The sequence below is a fragment of the Passer domesticus genome, chromosome 6, assembly GCF_036417665.1.
Source record: "Passer domesticus isolate bPasDom1 chromosome 6, bPasDom1.hap1, whole genome shotgun sequence".
In the NCBI taxonomy this organism is placed as follows: Eukaryota; Metazoa; Chordata; class Aves; order Passeriformes; family Passeridae; genus Passer; species Passer domesticus.
The window spans coordinates 45,078,588-45,097,150 of NC_087479.1; the positions used below are offsets into that span (position 1 = coordinate 45,078,588).

The 18,563-nt window shown below is 47.4% G+C and overlaps 1 protein-coding gene across 3 annotated transcripts in view; it reads left to right on the top strand.

The window, feature by feature from the left end:
* Window positions 1–17,339, top strand: part of PNPLA2 (patatin like phospholipase domain containing 2) — a 30,507-nt gene extending 13,168 nt beyond the window's left edge. For 2 of the 3 annotated variants that reach the window (XM_064425126.1, XM_064425124.1), the window contains exons 2-9: window positions 3,772–4,004; window positions 4,193–4,258; window positions 8,203–8,412; window positions 9,324–9,384; window positions 10,062–10,229; window positions 10,664–10,796; window positions 11,195–11,317; window positions 12,149–17,339. In XM_064425126.1, coding sequence (XP_064281196.1) covers window positions 3,852–4,004; window positions 4,193–4,258; window positions 8,203–8,412; window positions 9,324–9,384; window positions 10,062–10,229; window positions 10,664–10,796; window positions 11,195–11,317; window positions 12,149–12,413 — 1,179 coding nt within the window. In that variant the 5' untranslated portion in view covers window positions 3,772–3,851 and the 3' untranslated portion in view covers window positions 12,414–17,339. Of the gene's footprint in view, window positions 1–3,578; window positions 3,640–3,771; window positions 4,005–4,192; window positions 4,259–8,202; window positions 8,413–9,323; window positions 9,385–10,061; window positions 10,230–10,663; window positions 10,797–11,194; window positions 11,318–12,148 lie in introns of those variants that run through there. The other variant, XM_064425125.1, reaches the window with a different exon arrangement.
* Window positions 17,340–18,563: the final 1,224 nt, after the last annotated feature.

Here is an 18,563-nt window from a genome sequence, read left to right on the forward strand (position 1 = left end):
TGTGGTTGACCAGGAGGCCATCATGGTGCCCTTGGTGCCAAAGCCCTGCTGCTACAGACTGAGTCTGAAGAGACCCTTCTTCCCCATTTGTCACCCCTCCTGTCAAGCAGTGTTTAAGCTTTGTGATGGTCCTCGTCCTCATGCACTGCACAGTTTGGAGTAGCCTTTGTTTACCCCAGAGCCCTTAGCAGCAGTCAAGGGTCTTTTCAACTGCCTGGCTAACAAAGCTGTTGGTGTGTTGGAGGCTTAGCTGGATAATGGGAATGAACTGGCTAACAACAGTTTTAATGATTTATCTTCAGCTCTGCTGCCCCAGAGGCAGAGTAACAGCAGGCTGCTCTGCCGGGGTGTTTGTTTACAGTTATAAATAGCACATGCTGCTTGAATGCTTTTCAGGTTAGAGTTTAGGGGATGCCAGGCAGTACAGACTTAGTTACTGGGTTGTTTTGAAGTTGAGCATGACTGATAGAGATGAAAGTCAGTTGTTAAAGGGAACCATCTAACCCCATGTCAATAAGCTAATGTGAAGCTGGGTTTGATGTAGCTCAAAAAGGAAATGTGAGTTAGCTGCCTTCAGGCTTTTCCCATGGGTGCCACTACCTTGCCCCTTGTAGCCACTGCAGATGACAAATCAGCAGAGTGGGGAGCAGCTGGCCTCTCTTTTCTGGCAAGGGACGTGTTAGGGTGTTTCAGGACACAACTGTGTGATGCTCCTTTGCGTCATCACAGCTGAAATTCAGATAAGGACAATAGCCCTGCAGTACTTGGGTTTATGTATAACAACACTCACTGGGGCAGTGATGGGGGTAGGGTAAAGGGGAATGTGGATTTTCTAATGAAAATTAAGTATTCCACATACATTCATGCAACATTTTTGAGGAATATTGGCTTAGTAAATCTGTATAGGGAAAGGTATTGAGTTAGTTGGTTGGTGTGAGAAGAATGAAATGTTTTCACAGAAAACACTGCTAACTGTTAGGGATTGCCTTTGCCCTGTGGTATGTACCTCAATAAAGAAATATAAATTTAATTCAGCTTCTTCACATGACTCTGTGTCCTGAATCACTGGATCCATAAAAAACAATGAGAATCTTTCCTAAGAGCTGCATTTGGTACTGGAATAGTCCTAGAAATAATTGAGAGCTGTTGGCTGACCCCTGTAGGAGTTGCCTGTCTTGACTGCCTCTAATTCAGCTGCTCCCTCTGACGGACTGCAAACAGAATTTGAGCCGGTTTTCCTGGAACAGCTCTTCTGGTAGTAACAGGATTAAAGCACTGTCACGTCTTTTCTCTCCCAAATATATTTCCAAGAGGACTTGTCATCTGTCATGGATCTTGCTACATAAACCTGGCTTCTTTGGCTGACCCCTCAGCTGACCTTATTTCCCGGAAAGCTGGTGGTACCACAGATCACCCTGTGCCCATGCCTTCCCACAGAGCAGTTCTGCATCCAGCTTTGGTGCAAGTGATTCAGCGAGTGCAACGGAATCACAGAAGTGCCTCAAAGCTCCTGTGGGTGTGCATGTATGCACACGTGTATAAAAGGAACACAAAAAAAAAAAATAAACCAAAAGAAAGTATTCAAAGAATGAATTTGCTAATCCTCAATAATCTCATTTGCCCTCCCGGGTATGAAACACTGATAGAGCAGGCAGCTGCAACTTGGGGCTCCCCTCAAATGCTGTTTCCTGGCATAGTCAGGACTTTGCTCTTGTGTTTTATTAAGAAAACTCAAACCACTTCCAGCTCACATTTTTTGTTCAAACGGTCATAAGCTCCATTTAGTTGCAGTTGTTTTCACTATTGCTGTCACATCTTTCTGCACACTGAGATGCCAAGCCTGAAAGCATTGTTCCCTAAGCATCTCCTGGATAATCCACACTCTCCCCAGCACAGCTTTTGGACACAGGGGTCTCCCCTCAGCTGCATGCTCAACTCTCACCCACCCAGTGGGGGTTTCAACCAAGCCAACAATTCCCTGCAAGGCACTCAGTGCAGAGGATTTTTCCTTTATGGGGTCATGTGACTAAGGTGCTGGGCTGGGATTCCTTCAGGTTTTGCTTGATTGCAGTTTCTTTCGGTGTTTTTCCTCCCCTTGACAAACATGAAGGTGATTTAGGGAGCATTTTGAGTGCTGATGTCTCAGTGATTGTAAAGTATATTTCTGTGGGGCTGACTTCTTCCATGTTGGGAAGGATGTTGAACCGTGTGGCTACTATCTGAAACAGGCTGGGCTCAATGGCTTACTGCTAATTGAGTAAGTAAGATCAGAATTAGACTGCTAAACATTGCTCTAGGACAGAAGACTGGGATTACAGGGCTAAAAATTGCTTCAGAGGGGGAACTTTGGCTTTTCTGCTAAGTTGCTACCTCACAGTGCCTAAAATCCTGACCTCAGAATCTCTGGTCATGTTCAAGGGTCCAGTTCTCTGCGTGCTTGAGCTACTGGTGTTGGTGGGTTTCCTAAGCCCAGAATCACGTTCCCAGGCTGCATCGATGGAAAACATGTTGCTGGCACACGTGTATTGCAAAAGATTGGGATGTGTCAACATAGCATTGAGGGTTTTTGCTCTTATCTCCATTGTATTTATTAACCTGGGTCTAACTGGAGTTCTTTCATTCTGCTGCCTTGTTTTTGCAATTGAGAAACTGAGTGGGAGAGCGAAATGAGGGGACTTCCAGTTGGCTTGAACTGGTAGTCTTCTGTCCTTTTCCAGGAAATGACCTTCAGTTTGATTGGAGGGGAGTCTTCATTTGTAAAAGCATGTTTTTCTCCTGATTTCTCCAATTGTCCCCTCACATGCTTCTCACATGTATGTTCCTGACACTCCTTGGAATGCAGTGATTTGCTAGTTCTTAGAGGAGCTATTGTATCTCATCGTGGCTGGATGTGTGTGGAGGCAGCAGTCAGTCACTGGAAAGGGCAACATGCTGGATGCTGTAGTGTTGTATTTTTGTTTCCTCCTATCCCTTTTTTCTTACTGCAGAGCTCTGATGTGCTTGCCAGATGGAGCTCCTGGTGACTGAGATAATGGGCTTAGCAGATACCTTCCCTTTTGTGCAGCTGGGATGTCTCCTCTTCTCAAACCCAGCTGGGTCACTGTGTGAAAGGGTAAAGCAAGTCCTGCTTGCTATCAGGGCCTAATTTAGTGCTATGAAATTGGATATGGAAGGGATGGGACACCAGAGGCTCTGCAGGAGGAACCAAGTCTCTGATTCCCTAATGGAGCTTTAGTCCCTCTTGCTCACTTGAGATGTGGCTGACATTCACAGCAGAGTTGGGATCACTTTGCTGGAAAGCACCAGCTTTCCTGTTCTGGCACTTCTGCTTACTGGCTGATGATTTGTTTTCCTGTCAGGAAAAAGATACTTACTAGAAAAGTTTTAATGGAATATGTTTTGGAGTGGATTTATCCATAAGCTCAAAACTGTTGGAGTATCAGCCTTGTTTTCAATCTCAGTCTGTTTTCACCAGCCCTTCATTGGCCAGTGCAACAGGATCTAAAAAACAGTGTGAGGCCTTAGTCAGATGCACATGATCTTCCTTGACTTGATAAAACATAAGAGGAGGGTGGTTCTTTGTGATGGGGTGTGTGAGGGCCAAGACAGCAAACTTCCATGACTTTTATAACATCCCCTGTAAATAACCTCTTGGTTTGAGTCGTGGAGAAACCTCTGGGGAAAGCTGGGAATGAGGCTTTCCTGTGCCTAGTTTTGTAAAGGAGAAGACTGGTTTTGGTAGCATTTCATGGTGCATTTGTCTCGTTGCAGGTGAGGCCGGTGCCAGCATTATTCGGGTGTCAAAAGAAGCCCGGAAGAGGTTCTTGGGCCCACTCCACCCCTCCTTCAACATGGTGAAAACCATTCGGATGGTTTTGTCCAAGACGGTGCCAGACAATGGGCATGAGGTTGCAGCAGGACGTTTGGGTATTTCCCTGACACGGGTCTCCGATGGGGAAAATGTGATACTGTCAGACTTCAATTCCAAGGAGGAACTGATCCAGGTGAATGGACTCTTAACTGCTGGGGTGGGCAGGAGCTGCACACGCAGTTTTGTTTTGCCTTGGTCTCCAAATGTCCTTATTACTGGAGTATAATTGCCAGCACATGCCAGCATGGTGTTCTGAGAACAAGCAATAGTTTCAGTAGGCTTTGATCTGGTTGTTCAGTTCTGGATCTCTTTCTCCTTCAGGCTTGTATCTGCAGCACCTTTATCCCTGTCTACTGTGGGCTGATACCTCCAACCTTGCGTGGAGTGGTAAGTAAGATTCTAAGATGGTTCTTCATTAAATTACATACTATTGAGTAGGTTTTGGCAATGTTACTGTGTGCCTGCTGGCAGCATTTATCTGAAGAGACACAAGAAGTTCCCAAATAAACAACTCCAGCAGTGGATAGGCCTTCTTTCCACTGCGGCCTGCATCGACAATAAATGTCCTGAAGACCAGTGGATTTAACATATAGTAATATATACAGTCTGGGGAAGGGCTGGCTGGCTTAGCAGAGTGTTCTCATGGCTGCATGGTACCACACTTTGCATCACTGAGGCTCCAGCTGTCTGCATGTGGAAAGAAGTTCGGCCCAGGATAAAAGTCATGAGTGTATTCCCTCTCCCATGTGCCTGACATTTCTACAGGGCTTTAACTAGTGGTGTGGATACTGGCTCTCTTTTCCATAGAGTTCTTCCTGTCCTTTCTCTGACAGTAATGCTCTGCTGCACGCCAGAGCTTTCTTTGAATGGTGTCCAAGGCTGTCCAAGAGCAATTTATCCCTCTGTGTTTGCATGTTAGAAATGAAAATATGTGAAAGCTGTGCAGAGCTGCAGCATTTCTGGATATTGCAGTCGTACTTTGAGGGTCTCCTGGTTGAGCTTGGCCTCCCTTGTGCTACACAGGTTAATGAACACGTTAAAAGGCAGAGGTTTTGCAAACTGCACAGTCAAAAGTGAGAGGAAGAACTCCTATAAAATAGGTATCCTGATTTACCTCAAGTGGTCTGCCTCTGTCTGTCAGAGCACAGCATCAAACCTGCTCTGATTGCTGCCTGTGTCCTAAAAGCGAGGTCAGTTTTGCTCCTGCATAATACACAGCTTGGCTGGCTTTGTCTTGTGCAAGCATGTTGGTCAGGGAAATGACCTGGAGGAGATGTCCAGTGTTGTGCAGCCCTTCAGAGAAGTGACAGAATCAGTAATGGTTTGGTATTTGCTCTGCAGCCAGGGCTTTTCCCCTTCAGCTTGTGGGACCATATAGCAGTGGCTCTTGCCTTACACCTCTTTGGGGGCTAATTAAGGTCAGTGTGCATCAGGAAAAAAATCTCACCATTCTAAAACTGTGTCAACATCAGGGTTTCTGGAATGTGCAGCTGTCCTGGCACACTGAGGGATAACTTCTCATGGGAAAAGGTGGGGAGGAAATATGAGATGAGGAAATTTAATTCCTCCCTCTTCCCCAGAAAAGCATAGCTCTGAAGGGGGATTGCAGATGAGGTGAGAGGTTAAATTGGGCTGGGTATGAGCTTGGGAAATTGTTTTGAAACAGAAATGCATGGTTCCTAGCATGCTTGTGGTGACTGCATTTGCTGCAGAATAAACTGACAGACTTGGAACAAGGCAATGTTTTTTCAAGGCAATGTTACTGTGTGCAAGGTGCAAAATCCGTATTTTGCCTTCCTCCTAAGTTTTTTCCAGTGTTCAGTTCTCTGAGATCTGATAGTCTCATGGAATGGATGAAGGAGATGGGCAGGGGTGTTTAAAAAAACCCAACAACTTTAATACTGAGAAATCAAAAAGTCAGTAACTGACCTGCCAGCACACACAATAATTGTGAATTGTCTGCAGCATGTGGGTGAGATGAATCCCTGGCAAGGGTCACAAAGCTTATTGTCAAGTCATGCGAGCCCTGTGCACGGGATGACATGATAAGGGAATGGAAGTGGGCACCCCAGTCTGTGAACCATCCCCTAAAGCTGCTGCTGCTTGTGCCTGCAGGCAGCTGGTGGCTCCAGCCTGTGGCTCTGGGCTGTTCTGGGCTTTGCAGGAGGCTGGAGAGTGGTTACACTTGGGCTACTGGATGTTCAGGCAAATCTAAAGGAATGGCAGCTGAGCTTTACTGAGGAATGTTAGTCAGCATTGCTTGGAAGCAGTGGACCAGAGAATGGGGTGTGCAGGTGTACTCCTGGATTTCTATGGAGTCAGAAGGGTTTGCCTGTCAGCTCTGTTGTAGTCGAGCCATTTTTCTAATGGCATCTGTGCAGTGATGCTGCCACCCTCAGGGAAACGTGTCTTCTGCATCCTTACTGTAAAACTAGTGTTGTCCAGCACTAAAGCTTACCTAATTTGCTTTAAACAAAAGTGCATGCTGCCTGCTTTGCTCTGTTCTGGTCCCAGTCAGCATGTTGGAATCTCATCCTTGCAAAGGGAGTCAGGCAGATGTCTCCAGCTCTAGGCTGGCTCTCAGTGGAGCAGCTTTGGGAAGAGGATGACAGTGGCAGTTTGCTGTGGTTGCTTTAGGCTTGGGGAACACTGATGCCCACTTTAGAAGGGGGAGAGAGTTCCGTTGATTGTTGGCATCTCTGTTGTCAGAAAAAGTCTTGTGAGTAAGCTGTGCTAGTGTTTCTGAGGGGATGTACTTACCCTTGAGTTAATCCTTCCACTTTATTCACTGTCCAAGTTCAGGTGGTGTAGGAGTCTCTAAGTGCCTGTCTTGACACAATGTTTGACAAGCAAGGGCTGCCATGAGGATAAAATGTCCTGTGCTCCGAGTTTGGGCTGCTGTAGCCTACAACTGTAATCACAAGCTGTCTCCCATGAAGCTGTGGGCTCTATGCAAAGGTAGCCCTGAGGTTTAGTTTGCCTCCCAAGAAGGGAATGTGCAGTCGACCCTGACCCTGTTGCATCAATGGCAGCTGGCTTGCTGTAGCTGAATTTAATTGCTTTGAGCCCATGAGCCTGTGAACTGTTCCCCAGGCCCAGAGAAGCTGCTTGAGGTCTCTGTCTTGTCTGCCATCCAGAGCAAGAGAGAATAAAGTGCAAAGCACCCTCCAGGCAACACATCCAATGTTTTCCTAGGCATTGTGCAGCAAAAGAGCAATGTTGGTCGTGGTCTGTCTGTCTGTGAGACAAGAGGAAGCAGCATGCAGAATGGAGCACCTCCTCCTTCAATCAGCATTTCTGTTCTCTGCCTGGCTTTAGCCTCTACTGGCTCAGCTTCTCACCCAGCAGAGAGCTGAAAGATATTTACAGCTGCTACTTGTGGGGCTGCACAGCCCCTGTATCATGATTTGTGTTTGGGTAGGAAGGAAACAGATCCAGGCATCAAATTGCAGGATCAACCCTGATATGAAACCAGCAGAACTCTTCTGTAACTGAGGTTCACAAGAGCTGGAGTTGTTGCTCTGCAAAGACTCCCAGCTTCCTCTTCTTTTGGCTTGACCAACATCCTTTTCCTGTTATCTTTTGCATGTTGCTTACTCTGCCAAAACCTGTGATAGGGATCATCTTGCTCAGCTCCTTATGCAATTACAGTACCCAAGGAATGTTTTGAGAACATACTACTGGGGTTGCCCTTCCTGCGAGGGTAACGCAAATGTGTTTATGGTACAGAAGTACAGAACATTCTCTGATAAGAGGGTGCCTGTTAAGAGCAAAACCCAAGTCCCTTGTGCTCTGTTATCACATCACAGCAAGTGGATTCCCAATGTGTATGCATGTGTTGGGATTGCTGCTTGATAAGCCCACTAGCAACAAATCAGCTGGTTTTACTCACAGGTAACAAACCTTCTGCCAGTGGGGATTTGTGTCTGAGCTTATTATTTTTAAACACAAATGAAAAATGGCACAGTGTCACAGTGTGACAGCTTAGATCAGTGCTAATTTGCACTGCAGGTGGTTGTTGGTGTGTATTATTATTTAATTGGACAGCAGTCAGACTGCTTAGGAGATGTAAGTCAGCAGTCACACTTGTGAATGTGCCTTTCTTATTGAACACTTGTAAGCAGCACACTCCAGCAAGAAAAAGCACATAGCAAAAGGAGTGGTTATAAACAACACAGCTGTGCTATCTCTGGTTGTTATTCCTCCAGTGCTGGGGGATGTATTCCATTCTCTTCCCAAGTTGTTGACACTAACAGGAAAAGGGACGCAGAGTAAAATAGCTGCTTGATCAGTTGTGAGAATGAAGATTCCTGCATTTGTCTTGATTTCAGAGATATGTTGATGGAGGGATTTCTGACAATTTGCCCCAGTATGAGCTGAAGAACACAATCACAGTGTCTCCTTTCTCGGGAGAGAGCGATATCTGCCCACGGGACAGTTCCACAAACATGCACGAGCTGAGAGTCACCAATACGAGCATCCAGTTCAACCTTCGCAACCTCTACCGCCTCTCCAAGGCCCTGTTTCCTCCGGAGCCACAGGTGAGTTTCCTGGCCACACCAGAACTTGGGGACCACAGATCTTGGGCACTGGCTGTACTGCGTGCACTTTGGCAGGAGAAGATTCCAGATACTGTTAGTTTTGTATCTCATCCTTTGTCTTTAATCTTGACATTATCAACCCAGTGACTCGCTAAACCTGGAGCACCTGCACAAGGGTTTGTCTTATTTTTCTACGTGAATGTCTGGAGTTCAGGTGGTAGCAGTTGCTTGGAAAGTATTCCCATGTTGCTCTCTCTAGAGTAGTCCTTGCTGGAAATCAGGGCTCACTGTAAACAAAGATGTATTGGCTGTCAGAACCAATGTGCACTTCAGTGTGTTAAGGTAAGGATGGAGCTGCCAGCATGAAGCCTTTCCACTATATCAGTGGCACTGCAAGTAGCACTGCAAACTTTGTGTACTTCTGAGAAGATGCAAGTGCCAAATAGCCCTGACATTTGGATGCAATAAGCATGCATTCCTGTGCTGAATTACTTGGGCAAGTTTTTCCCCACCCCTTCTCTAGTCTTAGCTGGCTTTATCTGCAAACACAATGGCCCTTTGTGGCACCTGCAGGAAAGTATTCTGGATTGCTTGTGAGGGAGACTTCCTAAAGGCTGCCCACAGCAGCATCAACTGTAGATGGGGCAATGAGGTAGCTGCAACTCTGTGCCCACACTTCAGTAGGATTCTAGGTGTCCCTTCCAATCTATATTGTCCTGTGATTCCCATAGCTAATGTATTGATTCTATACCTCCCATTCCTGCTCAAAGCCTGCGCAAGGCCGGCAAGAATGAGACTTGCTCTTGGGATAGCTCAGGAGTCAGGAGAATTCCTCTGAAGAATTCCTATTCATTGTGATAGGTGTTTGCTCACCCAGTTTCCACATGAAACTTTCCTTCCTCTGCCCACAGGTGCTGCGGGATATGTGCAAGCAGGGCTATCGAGATGCACTGCATTTCCTGAAGAAGAATGGTAAGGCACTAGCTCTTTGTAGGGTGCACTGACTTGCCTGTTCTGTGCCACACTTGGTGCCTTGGCTTTGAGAGTAGTTGATGGTGCATATGAAAGGAGGAAGGGAAGAACTGAACTGTGCCTCAGGTACTAGGGTATGGAGTTCCCCTTAACGAGCCTAGCGCTTCAGGAAGGAGCGGTGGAGTTTGGACCTCCTGCAGACCCCCTGCTGCTCTCCGTGAGCAGCGGGGTGTGCGCGGTGCTGCCCTCAGAGCCCCGGTGCCGCACCCTTGGGCGCTGCTCTCCTGCCTGCAGCCGCTGCAGCGCTGGGCGTGCTCTTGCTGCCACCTCGTGTCCGTGGACAGTGATGCGGACCGGGATAACTGGGATTGCACTGCACGAGGGAAATCTTGCCTGCAAGATGGGTGACTGGCAGGTTATAGCAACAAAACTCTGCAAAACAGCACCTGCGGAACTTAAAGGGGAAATGTGAGAACGGATGGGGAAGGAGAGAATTAACATAAACCGGCAATATTTCTATCTCCTTGTGGTAAGCATTACAAGAGATGTAAGCTAAAGAGGCTGGGCATGACCTCAGCCTGAGGGGAGTTAGGGTGAAGCAAGGACTGACACTAAAGGCCAGGCAGGGCAGGTCAGGATGGTTTATGTCATCCTTACAGTATAACTTCTCTTCTCAGGTCTCCTTCATCGTCCAAGTCCTGCCCGTCCTCTCCTTGCCATAGAAGCACCTCCAGGAGAGAAGAAAGAGGAAGAAACAGAAGCTGAGGACCAACTAGAGGACAACACTGCCCTTGCTGTTGTTGAAGAGCATATCTTTGAACACTTGCCTCCCAGACTCAACCAAGGTATGATTCAAAGGGAGAGATCATATGTAATCTTCCTGTGTTGCCTGGTCTGCCTCAGAAGATTACTGGGATGTGTGGTTATTGTGTATAGCTGGGGTTGGTCATGCCCAGGGATTGAAATGACACCTGGTGAGGGTTAGATGGATTGGGGGTCTCAGATAAAGTTGTGGCTCATACTGTGGAGGCTGGACTGGGAGAGGTTGATTCATTTGACAGTGTTCTGCGTGGTGAGGAGAGGGTCTCGCTGCTCACTCCTTTAGAGTCTGATAAAGGTGAAAGCTGCTGGTTTTAGCTCTGCTCAGGGAAATTACTAAGCTGAGCAAGCCTTCCTTAGAAGTGGGAGGTAGCTGCCTCAGGCTGAGGTAACTTCTGAGGTATGACAGGAAAAGGGCGTCCCACTTGGGATATTCAACCATGTTTTCTTCTGCCTTCAGCTCTCCTGGAGGCTTGTGCTGAAAGAAGAAGTTTCTTTACTGGCCTGAGCAACATGCTGCCTGTGCGTGTGGCCACGGCCATGATGGTCCCCTACATGCTGCCTCTGGAGTCTGCAGTTTCCTTCACTGTCAGGTAGGCCTTGGGCTGCTCTCTCAGTCATGCTCTTCCCAGTGCAGACAAGTATTTGATGCAGCTGTAGTGTTTGAATGGCCAGAGAGTGGGATTCTCTCTAATTCTGCACTGCTGGTGTTCCTGGGGAAGAAGCTCTTGACATTTACCAGACATGACTAAAAAACCAAACAAACCCCCACAAAACCAGAAAAAACAAGAACACAACACTTTTCCCATCTTCCTATGTCATTTAGTTACAGCCACTACTTCCACCTTGAAGGAAGATTGCTGTGTGCCAGAACATGCTCCAGAAAATGGTGATAAATTTTTGATCCTCAAGAGAGACTTTGGAACAGGTGTTCTTTTAATCATGTTCCTTTGCATGGCCCAGCTAATGGTTGTCTCCTGTCTCTTTACAGGTTGCTGGAATGGCTCCCAGATATCCCTGAGGATATAAGATGGATGAGGGAGCAGATGACAGAAATCTGCAACTATCTTGTGAAGAAAGCCAAGAAGAAACTGGGCAGCCATCTTTCAGCCAGGTATGGCTGCTTTTCTTCACAGTACTGTTTTGGAGGAGCCCTTCATTTCCCCTTACACCTTTGAATTCTATTCCACTAGAGCAGAGAAAATAAGGCACAAATTGACCGGAAGGATTTAGCAGTTAGACTGAAATGCAAGTCTGGTTCATGGTTTCTTTACTTCCTTAACTGTTGGATGGACTCAACACATGGTCCCATTTTAAGGGAAAAAGTCTAATTGTCCCCTAAAGTAAGTCTGAAGTAATTTGTCTAAAGTAAGTATGATTAAAACAGTATGCCAGCTTATTTCATGCTCCTTCTAGAAGACAGAGGTGCTTGTCTTTGTGGCATTTGCTGGCCCAAGATCCCCTGAAAGTCCTTTCCAAGAAGTACTTGTGTTCAAATGACCTCTTCTACCTCAATATCTCAGCCTGGTTTTTGTGGGGAGGGAATATGGTAGCCAGGGAACACAAGAGAGTTTCCAAATGAGACCCAGTGCTTTGGGCCTGAGTGTGTGCCTGTGCTTCTGGACTGAACTCCTGCAATACCCCCTGGCTTGAGGCTGTGGCAAGATGGTTGTGTGTATGAGGCTAGGAAACTCTCTCAGTAGTAGTCAGGGGGTCCCAGCAGTGTTTTGATCCTAGCACAAAGGTGTGATTCTTACCCAAAAGAGGTCATGGTCTGAATAACTGAGAGATGTGAGGGGGAAAATGGGCACGCAGAGACTTCTCACTAAAATTTTGTAGTCAGTTTAGTACAAAACAGGACTATGGAAGTGGAGCTCTAGTCTGGTGAGCTGCTCATGCTCAAGTATTCCCATGTACTGAGTCTTTGCATGTATTTGTCCTTCAGGCTTTACTACCACCTCGAGCTTGGAGGGCCCCAGAAGCTACAAATTTCTCCCCCAGCACCTTGTGGTGAAGCACTGCCCATGTGGATGAGGAGCAACCGCTCGGTTTCTGACGTCATGATGAAGTGGGAGGAGTACCAGCGCCAGCTCATGCTGGGCTTGCTCTGCATCAACGTGGACATGCAAGCCTCCCTCTTCCCTCGGGAAGGGTTTCAGTTAAAGCTTCCACCTCTAGACTGTGCAAAAGAGTGCCTGCCACTCTTCTGAGCCTGCTGCTGTGAGGGGATGGGAGTAGGGTGGGAGCAATCTCATCCCTCAGCAGCAGGCTGCCCCATGCTCCTGAGTATGTTGCATAGGGGACTTCCCCGGGATGGAGACTGGTGGAATTGACTGTAGACGTTTGTTGCCCACTGGGCCAAGCAAGGGACCTTTGTGTTCACAGCCACACACAGGCTGATTCCTTGCTCTAGACTTGTGGTGAGGCCTGGCCATTGCCTGTGGCCAGGCTGATGCTGACCCAGCTGGGCTCTCCCAATAGTGCACTTTGAATTGCCACTGGCTTTTTACCGCCAAATAACCAGGATGTAGATGACGCTCTCAAGTTCATTCAGCTTTTACCTCCCTTGGTTTTTCAGAGCATGTGTCTTGATTCCTCTCCTTAAATCATCTCACAACCCTTAGTTCTTTGTGCTACTGAAAGATGAAGTAGCCTCTTGCCAAACCAGTTTTTCTCATAGCTTTCAAATCTCCTCCAGACTTCCTTCTTTGCTGAAACCATGTCCTTTCCTCTCTCCCTTAATTGCTTCCACACCAGAAGCCAGAGCTGGTCCTGCAGCAAACTGCACTGGAACTGCAAAAGTGTAGAAAAGTTATGTATTTTCCCTGATGCATGTTGTCCTCATCTTTCCCTTTTTGATTGGGTCCTCAGGGAACTACTGTGACTTGAACTCTGAGTGTTAAGTGATTGAGCTTATTTAAAGAAGTAATTTTGACAGATTTTTTCCCCCAGGGAAACATGTTGAATTTGAGGCCCTATTCCTGACTCTGTGAGTGGAATTGGTGTGGGGTTGCCCTGAAAAAAGCTCAGCCTGGCTATCTCAGGATCAGCTTAGCAGCTGAAGCAATATGAAGTGATTGTAGGAAGATGAGAATTGTGTAGGGCATGTTATTTTTGAGTGGTTTGTGGTGGAGTGTCACAGCAAGTGCTGGGGAAGTGGCTGCCTCTGGCAGGGGTCGATTGGGCTTTGCTCCTTAAGGGGCTGTACAACTGAGGCAAATTCCAAGTGGGTGATACAGAATGGATCTCCTGCCAAACTGAGGCTTCCATCTCTCTTTTGCTCAGAAAGTTTGGTTGTTGAGGCTTTGGAGCGAGAAGGATTTAGGCTTGTAGCTACACCAGCATCACAGCTTGCCTGTCTCACCTGTGTTGTGGCTCACAGGTCCTGCTCTGCAGCTAGCAATAGCAGGAGCATGAGAAGTGAGGACTGTTGATGCACATGCAGCCCTTGGAACTGGCTCCTCTTTGTCTTGCCTCTTAAAAGACCAGAACTGTAGCAGAGCAGGACTCTGCCTTGAGGCACTGCCTTCTCTGCAGTGGCCTGGTCCTGGCTTGTGTGAGAAGTATGAACTCCCTGTTCTTCACAGGGTGAGACATGGCTTCCTGTGGGGATTGCATGGGCTTAATCTTAGGTCTTCACACTGACATACCCAGATCCTGGTATCTTTTTCTGCTGCTTGTCTTGCTACATGAGGCGTCGTCTACCTCTCCTAGCACAAACAGTGTGCAATGGCCAAAGCAAACATAGGCTGTCTTTGCTGGGGAGCAGGACAGGGTATCAGAGCTGATTATGTAGCCTATACACGGAATAGTAGTTTTTAATAGACACTGTTTTGCACCTTAGATTTAGGAAGGGAAAATAAACCCAGAAGTTGTGCTAATCACTGGAGAAAGTAGTAAATCTTCATGAGCAGTGTGGGTGACGGGGTGGGTGCTGTTTCCTACGAGCACAGTTGTGCTCTGGGCACGAGTTCAGTGTTTGTGTGGAGATGGAAAAGCATCAGGACTTTGCTGCAGTGGCTGTGCCAAGCTGGGAGGCAGTGGAGTGGGTCTCTGCCCAGGGGGCAGTGCAAGGATGAACTTGTGACTTATATTGTCACCCCACTGCCCTTGCTGGACGAAGCTATGTAACACAAGGGCCTGTGCAGTTTACCAAGCAGGCCTGCACTTAACAAAGTCAGATTTAGTTTTAAGATTTGCATAATTAAGTCAGTTGGGGAACAGGGAAGTGACTACAGGAAGAGAAAAAATTGGAGGATTCCGAAATCAGGAGAGAACACTCAATTACCAAACAAGTCGATCTTGTGATTGTTTAAAGCCCACAGAAAAAAATGGTAGATGCTAGTGGAAGTGAACCAGCAACAAGCTACTGTCACTTAGAGGGAGCAAGATTAATTTAATGAAAATTGGAACTGAGAAAAGGTGTTCATTTAGTGGTTTGGTATGGGATTTCTTTTCTTCCACTGTTTTGGACTACCTTCTTGAGGGAATGGCACATGCACAGCTACTTAGATTGCTAAATACATATCTCTTGTCCCTAGTGCACACAGAGCAATTGGCAAGAACATAGAGATATTTAGTGGCAAGAAATTAAGGCATTGTTTCCAGAAGCAAAGCATCTGAGAGGGGCAAAACTGCATAAGGAAAATCTTATGTTTAGAAGCTGCTGCCCTTTTGACTCTGCCTATTTTTTTTTGTGTTAATATATGGGTGGAGAAAATTATGCAAGTATTTTTTTATCCCTTCTTCCTGGACTGGTAAAACCACTGAGTGATTATGTAAACCACTAAACTATGAAACAAAATACTCTGGGCAACAGAGTGTGCTAAGAAGTTGCAGCTTGGCACCCTTATCCCTTGCCTTTTGCATCAGAACTGACTGGTCTGGTGCTGACTGGGCTGATGCCACTGTCTTCCAGTGCTCTGATCCAGAAGGCTTGGGGATTTTGGTTTATGCATTTCAAGAGACCAACAGCTGTGCCTGGTAAAAGGCCTGAGTTTCATTCTGTGTTTCACCTCATCTGTAGTTTAATTTATTATATTATCCTCTCCACAAGAAACTTTTGTACACTTCAAACTATAACCACAAATCAAAGCCTGGCTCTAAAAATAAAATTCTAACTCACAAGGAAATTCCTGGTTTTCCTATGCTAATTTGCAGGGTGTGAAGGATACTGGGAAAGTACCACTCTGTATTAACCCTTTCTTTGCCTGTTTTTATTTCCCAAGTGTTACAATGGCTATTGTGTGATAGCCTGTTGGCTTTATAGATTTGAGCTCTGATAAAGGAACTGCAGATCTGTTAAAATACCTGAAACTAGCCTAATTTTCCTTTTGAAAAGTTTCACCTATTTGCTTGAAATTCTTGCTGTTCATCCATCACGGATTGCAAAGAATGAAGGAATTAGGGAAGATCACGTTTCTCACTGATGTAGAAAAAGGGCTGTATCAGCTTGTGAATAGATTTTTGTTATGCAGTGCTGCCTTGTCTAGATGAGACCCCACTCTTTCTGAAATCTCTGGAAACCTTGTGATGGGAGAGGTTTTTTACAATAGTGCTCACTGGAACTGTTCAGCCCCTTGTTCTGTGTGTACCTCGTGGTGTACAAAGTTACCTTCTGGGCAGCCATTGCTGATTAACCCTCACTTGCCTAGGTCATCTGTGGCAGTCAGTCCTTTCTGCTCCAAATTGTGTGGCTGGGCAGCCCAGCAGGGCTTTCCAGGTTCCTGGACAAAAATCCATCTTGTAGTCCATGTCCCATGGTCCTTATAGCATTCACTGCAGGAGTCCCAACCCTTGCCATTTCCACTGTTTCACATAAAGGGTCCGTGCATTCAGGAATCCACTATTTTTTCCTCCTTCCTGTGTTATTAATTGCTGCTTTTAACAAGGCTGATGGTGACCTTGTGCATCTAACCAGCCCCTAACCTGCACAACACTGTAGAGTTATTTTGTGTACAACAGTGTGTGCCTATGGCATACTCTGTACCCCACAGTTAGTGTGTAGTGTAACTGGTTTGGTTTGCTGCCTGCCCTACTGCTAATACTGTTGCAAGCTGCTTTTCAAGGGATAGGAGAAAATACTGACCACTATGTATAGGACCTAGGAATTTTTCTCATGGCTTCTTGGAAGGCTGTGTACCTGCAAGACTCAGAATAAAAGAGAATCTGATGTCTGCCAGCACTGGGGTGTCCTAATACTTTTATATTCCCCAGTGGTTTTATTAATTTATAAAAATTGTCTAGTAATTCACTACTTCCTTGGAGAAAAGTGCTCTCACTTTTGCCAAAGCAGTTGTGGGAGAAATACCTGAAACTCTGGGAAATAAAACAATAGTAAATTTCTACTAAATACATGCCAGATGTGGTGGGTGGCAGGGCCACCAAAGTCAGAGGGCCTTGCCAACAGTTTTCTCAAGTTTTGTTTCTCTCTTTTCCTTAAATCAGTAAGAGAATGGACCACCTCACCTGGCTGCCGTGTCAGCCAGCTTGTTTGTGCCAAACACATGCTGTGCCTTTACAGCGGGCTCTGCCTGCTGTCCCTCTGGTGTCTGCCTTGCTGAGTGCAGCACGACTCGCTCCCTCTCCTCTCCCTCCTTCCCCTGCCTGCTGGTGGGACATTGCTCCTTTTCCAACCTGCAGGCAGCTCCACTAGGACAGCCCCTCACTGCATCCACCTCACTCTGTGGAGCCACATCAGCCGTCGTGCACAGGGAGCACAAAACTCTAGTTCCAAACAGAGGACTTGAAAATGTAACTTTGAAATAAATACCTCTCATTTCTGGAGTTTTCTCTTGTTCTTGAAAACAGCATCTAAAGCAGCTCTTTGAGCTTTGTGTGTCCTGGGACTCCACTGCTGCCACCGAGTTTGAGAAGACCCTTAAGCACACAACACGTGGAGGTCCTGTGGAAATTACTGGTGTCAGAGCAGCAACTAGACCAGCAATAGCATAACAAGTTATGTATTTACGTGGCAATGTCACTAAGTAGTGTTCACAGTCACTTTAAAAGTTCAGTATTAAATTGTTGATGCTTTTTTTTTTCTTCCTGTTTCTATTTTCTAATGTTTTGCTGAAGAAAATGTAACTATTTATTTTGGCAGAAATATATCTTCTAATAAAAACTTTCTCAATATATTTACCTGGCTCTGGTAGGCTGCTTCTCTTACTGTTTAAAGGTTTATTAAATATTTTTTGGATGTGCTGTATGATGTGGGTTTGTTTTGCTAGGCTCAAGCTCATTCAAGTTCCTCTTGGGGTCAACATTTATCAGTACACAAATAAAGGGGGCATTGATCTTGGGGTGCATTTTTGCATTTTTTAGTGCCCCAAGTGCTATTAGCCTCTGTTTATTGGAACTCTGTGACACACCGGGGTTTCCAGGAGGAATTACGCACCCTCTTGTGGGAATAGCAGGTGTTTGGCACCTGTAAGAGGGTTAGTAAAACGTTATTCACAAATCTGAAACTTCTCCTTTGCGGGACCACCTCTTGAGGAAACTGACCCGGCTTTCTAGAGAGTCTGTTTCCTTGCTGGTGAAATAGACGGTCCTGGCTCTTGTGTGTCTGCCTGTTGTGACAGATACCGAAGTCTGCCTCGGTTACTCTGCAGCTGGAGTGCATGGAAACCACCGGCCCTCGGGTTGTGGGAAGGCCGGGGCTTCCCGCGGTGCCAGCCCAGGGCTCGGGCACGGCAGCCGGGCTGCGCAGCCGGGATCGCCCGGAGCGGGGGCAGGAGCCTCACACAGGCTGGGGCTCCTCTTTGTCCGGGCTTTTGACAGCCGGAAACTTTAGGAAGAGACTTTGTTATGTGCCGTCACGTGGCGGGGACAAGGGCTGTAATTAGCATTGTAGGATGCAGCTGGTAAAGCAAACAGCTTCTTTAACCTCTAATGACTGCAAAATAACAAACCCGCCAGCCCGGTGCTGTCAATCAGTGGCCTGGATCCTTCTTCCATGAAGCCGCCCGGGCGCTGCCGGCGGCTCCGCCGGGGGAGTGGCCGCGAGCGGGGCTGGCTGCGGGCTCCGCCGGCGCTCGGGGCGCTGCGCTCGGGGCGGGGGCAGTGCCGCCTGTCCCGAGGGCCCGGCTCCCGCTGCCGCCCGCCCTCCCGCCGGGTTCGGCCCGGCTCCGCGGCCCCGCTCATTTCCGGCCGGGGCCGCCCCGGCGCCAGCGGCGGCTCCGCTCCCGCCAGGGCGGCCGCAGGTGCCGTTCGCTCCCCGGCCGGGCCGGGCCAGGTAAGCGCCGTGCGGGCACTCCGGGCGGGGCGCGGTGCTCCGGGGCCGGTCTCTCCCCGGGGCAGCTGCCGGCTGTGCCCGGCCGGGGCCCGCAGCCGCGGCGCTGGGGAGCGGCTGCCCCGCGGAG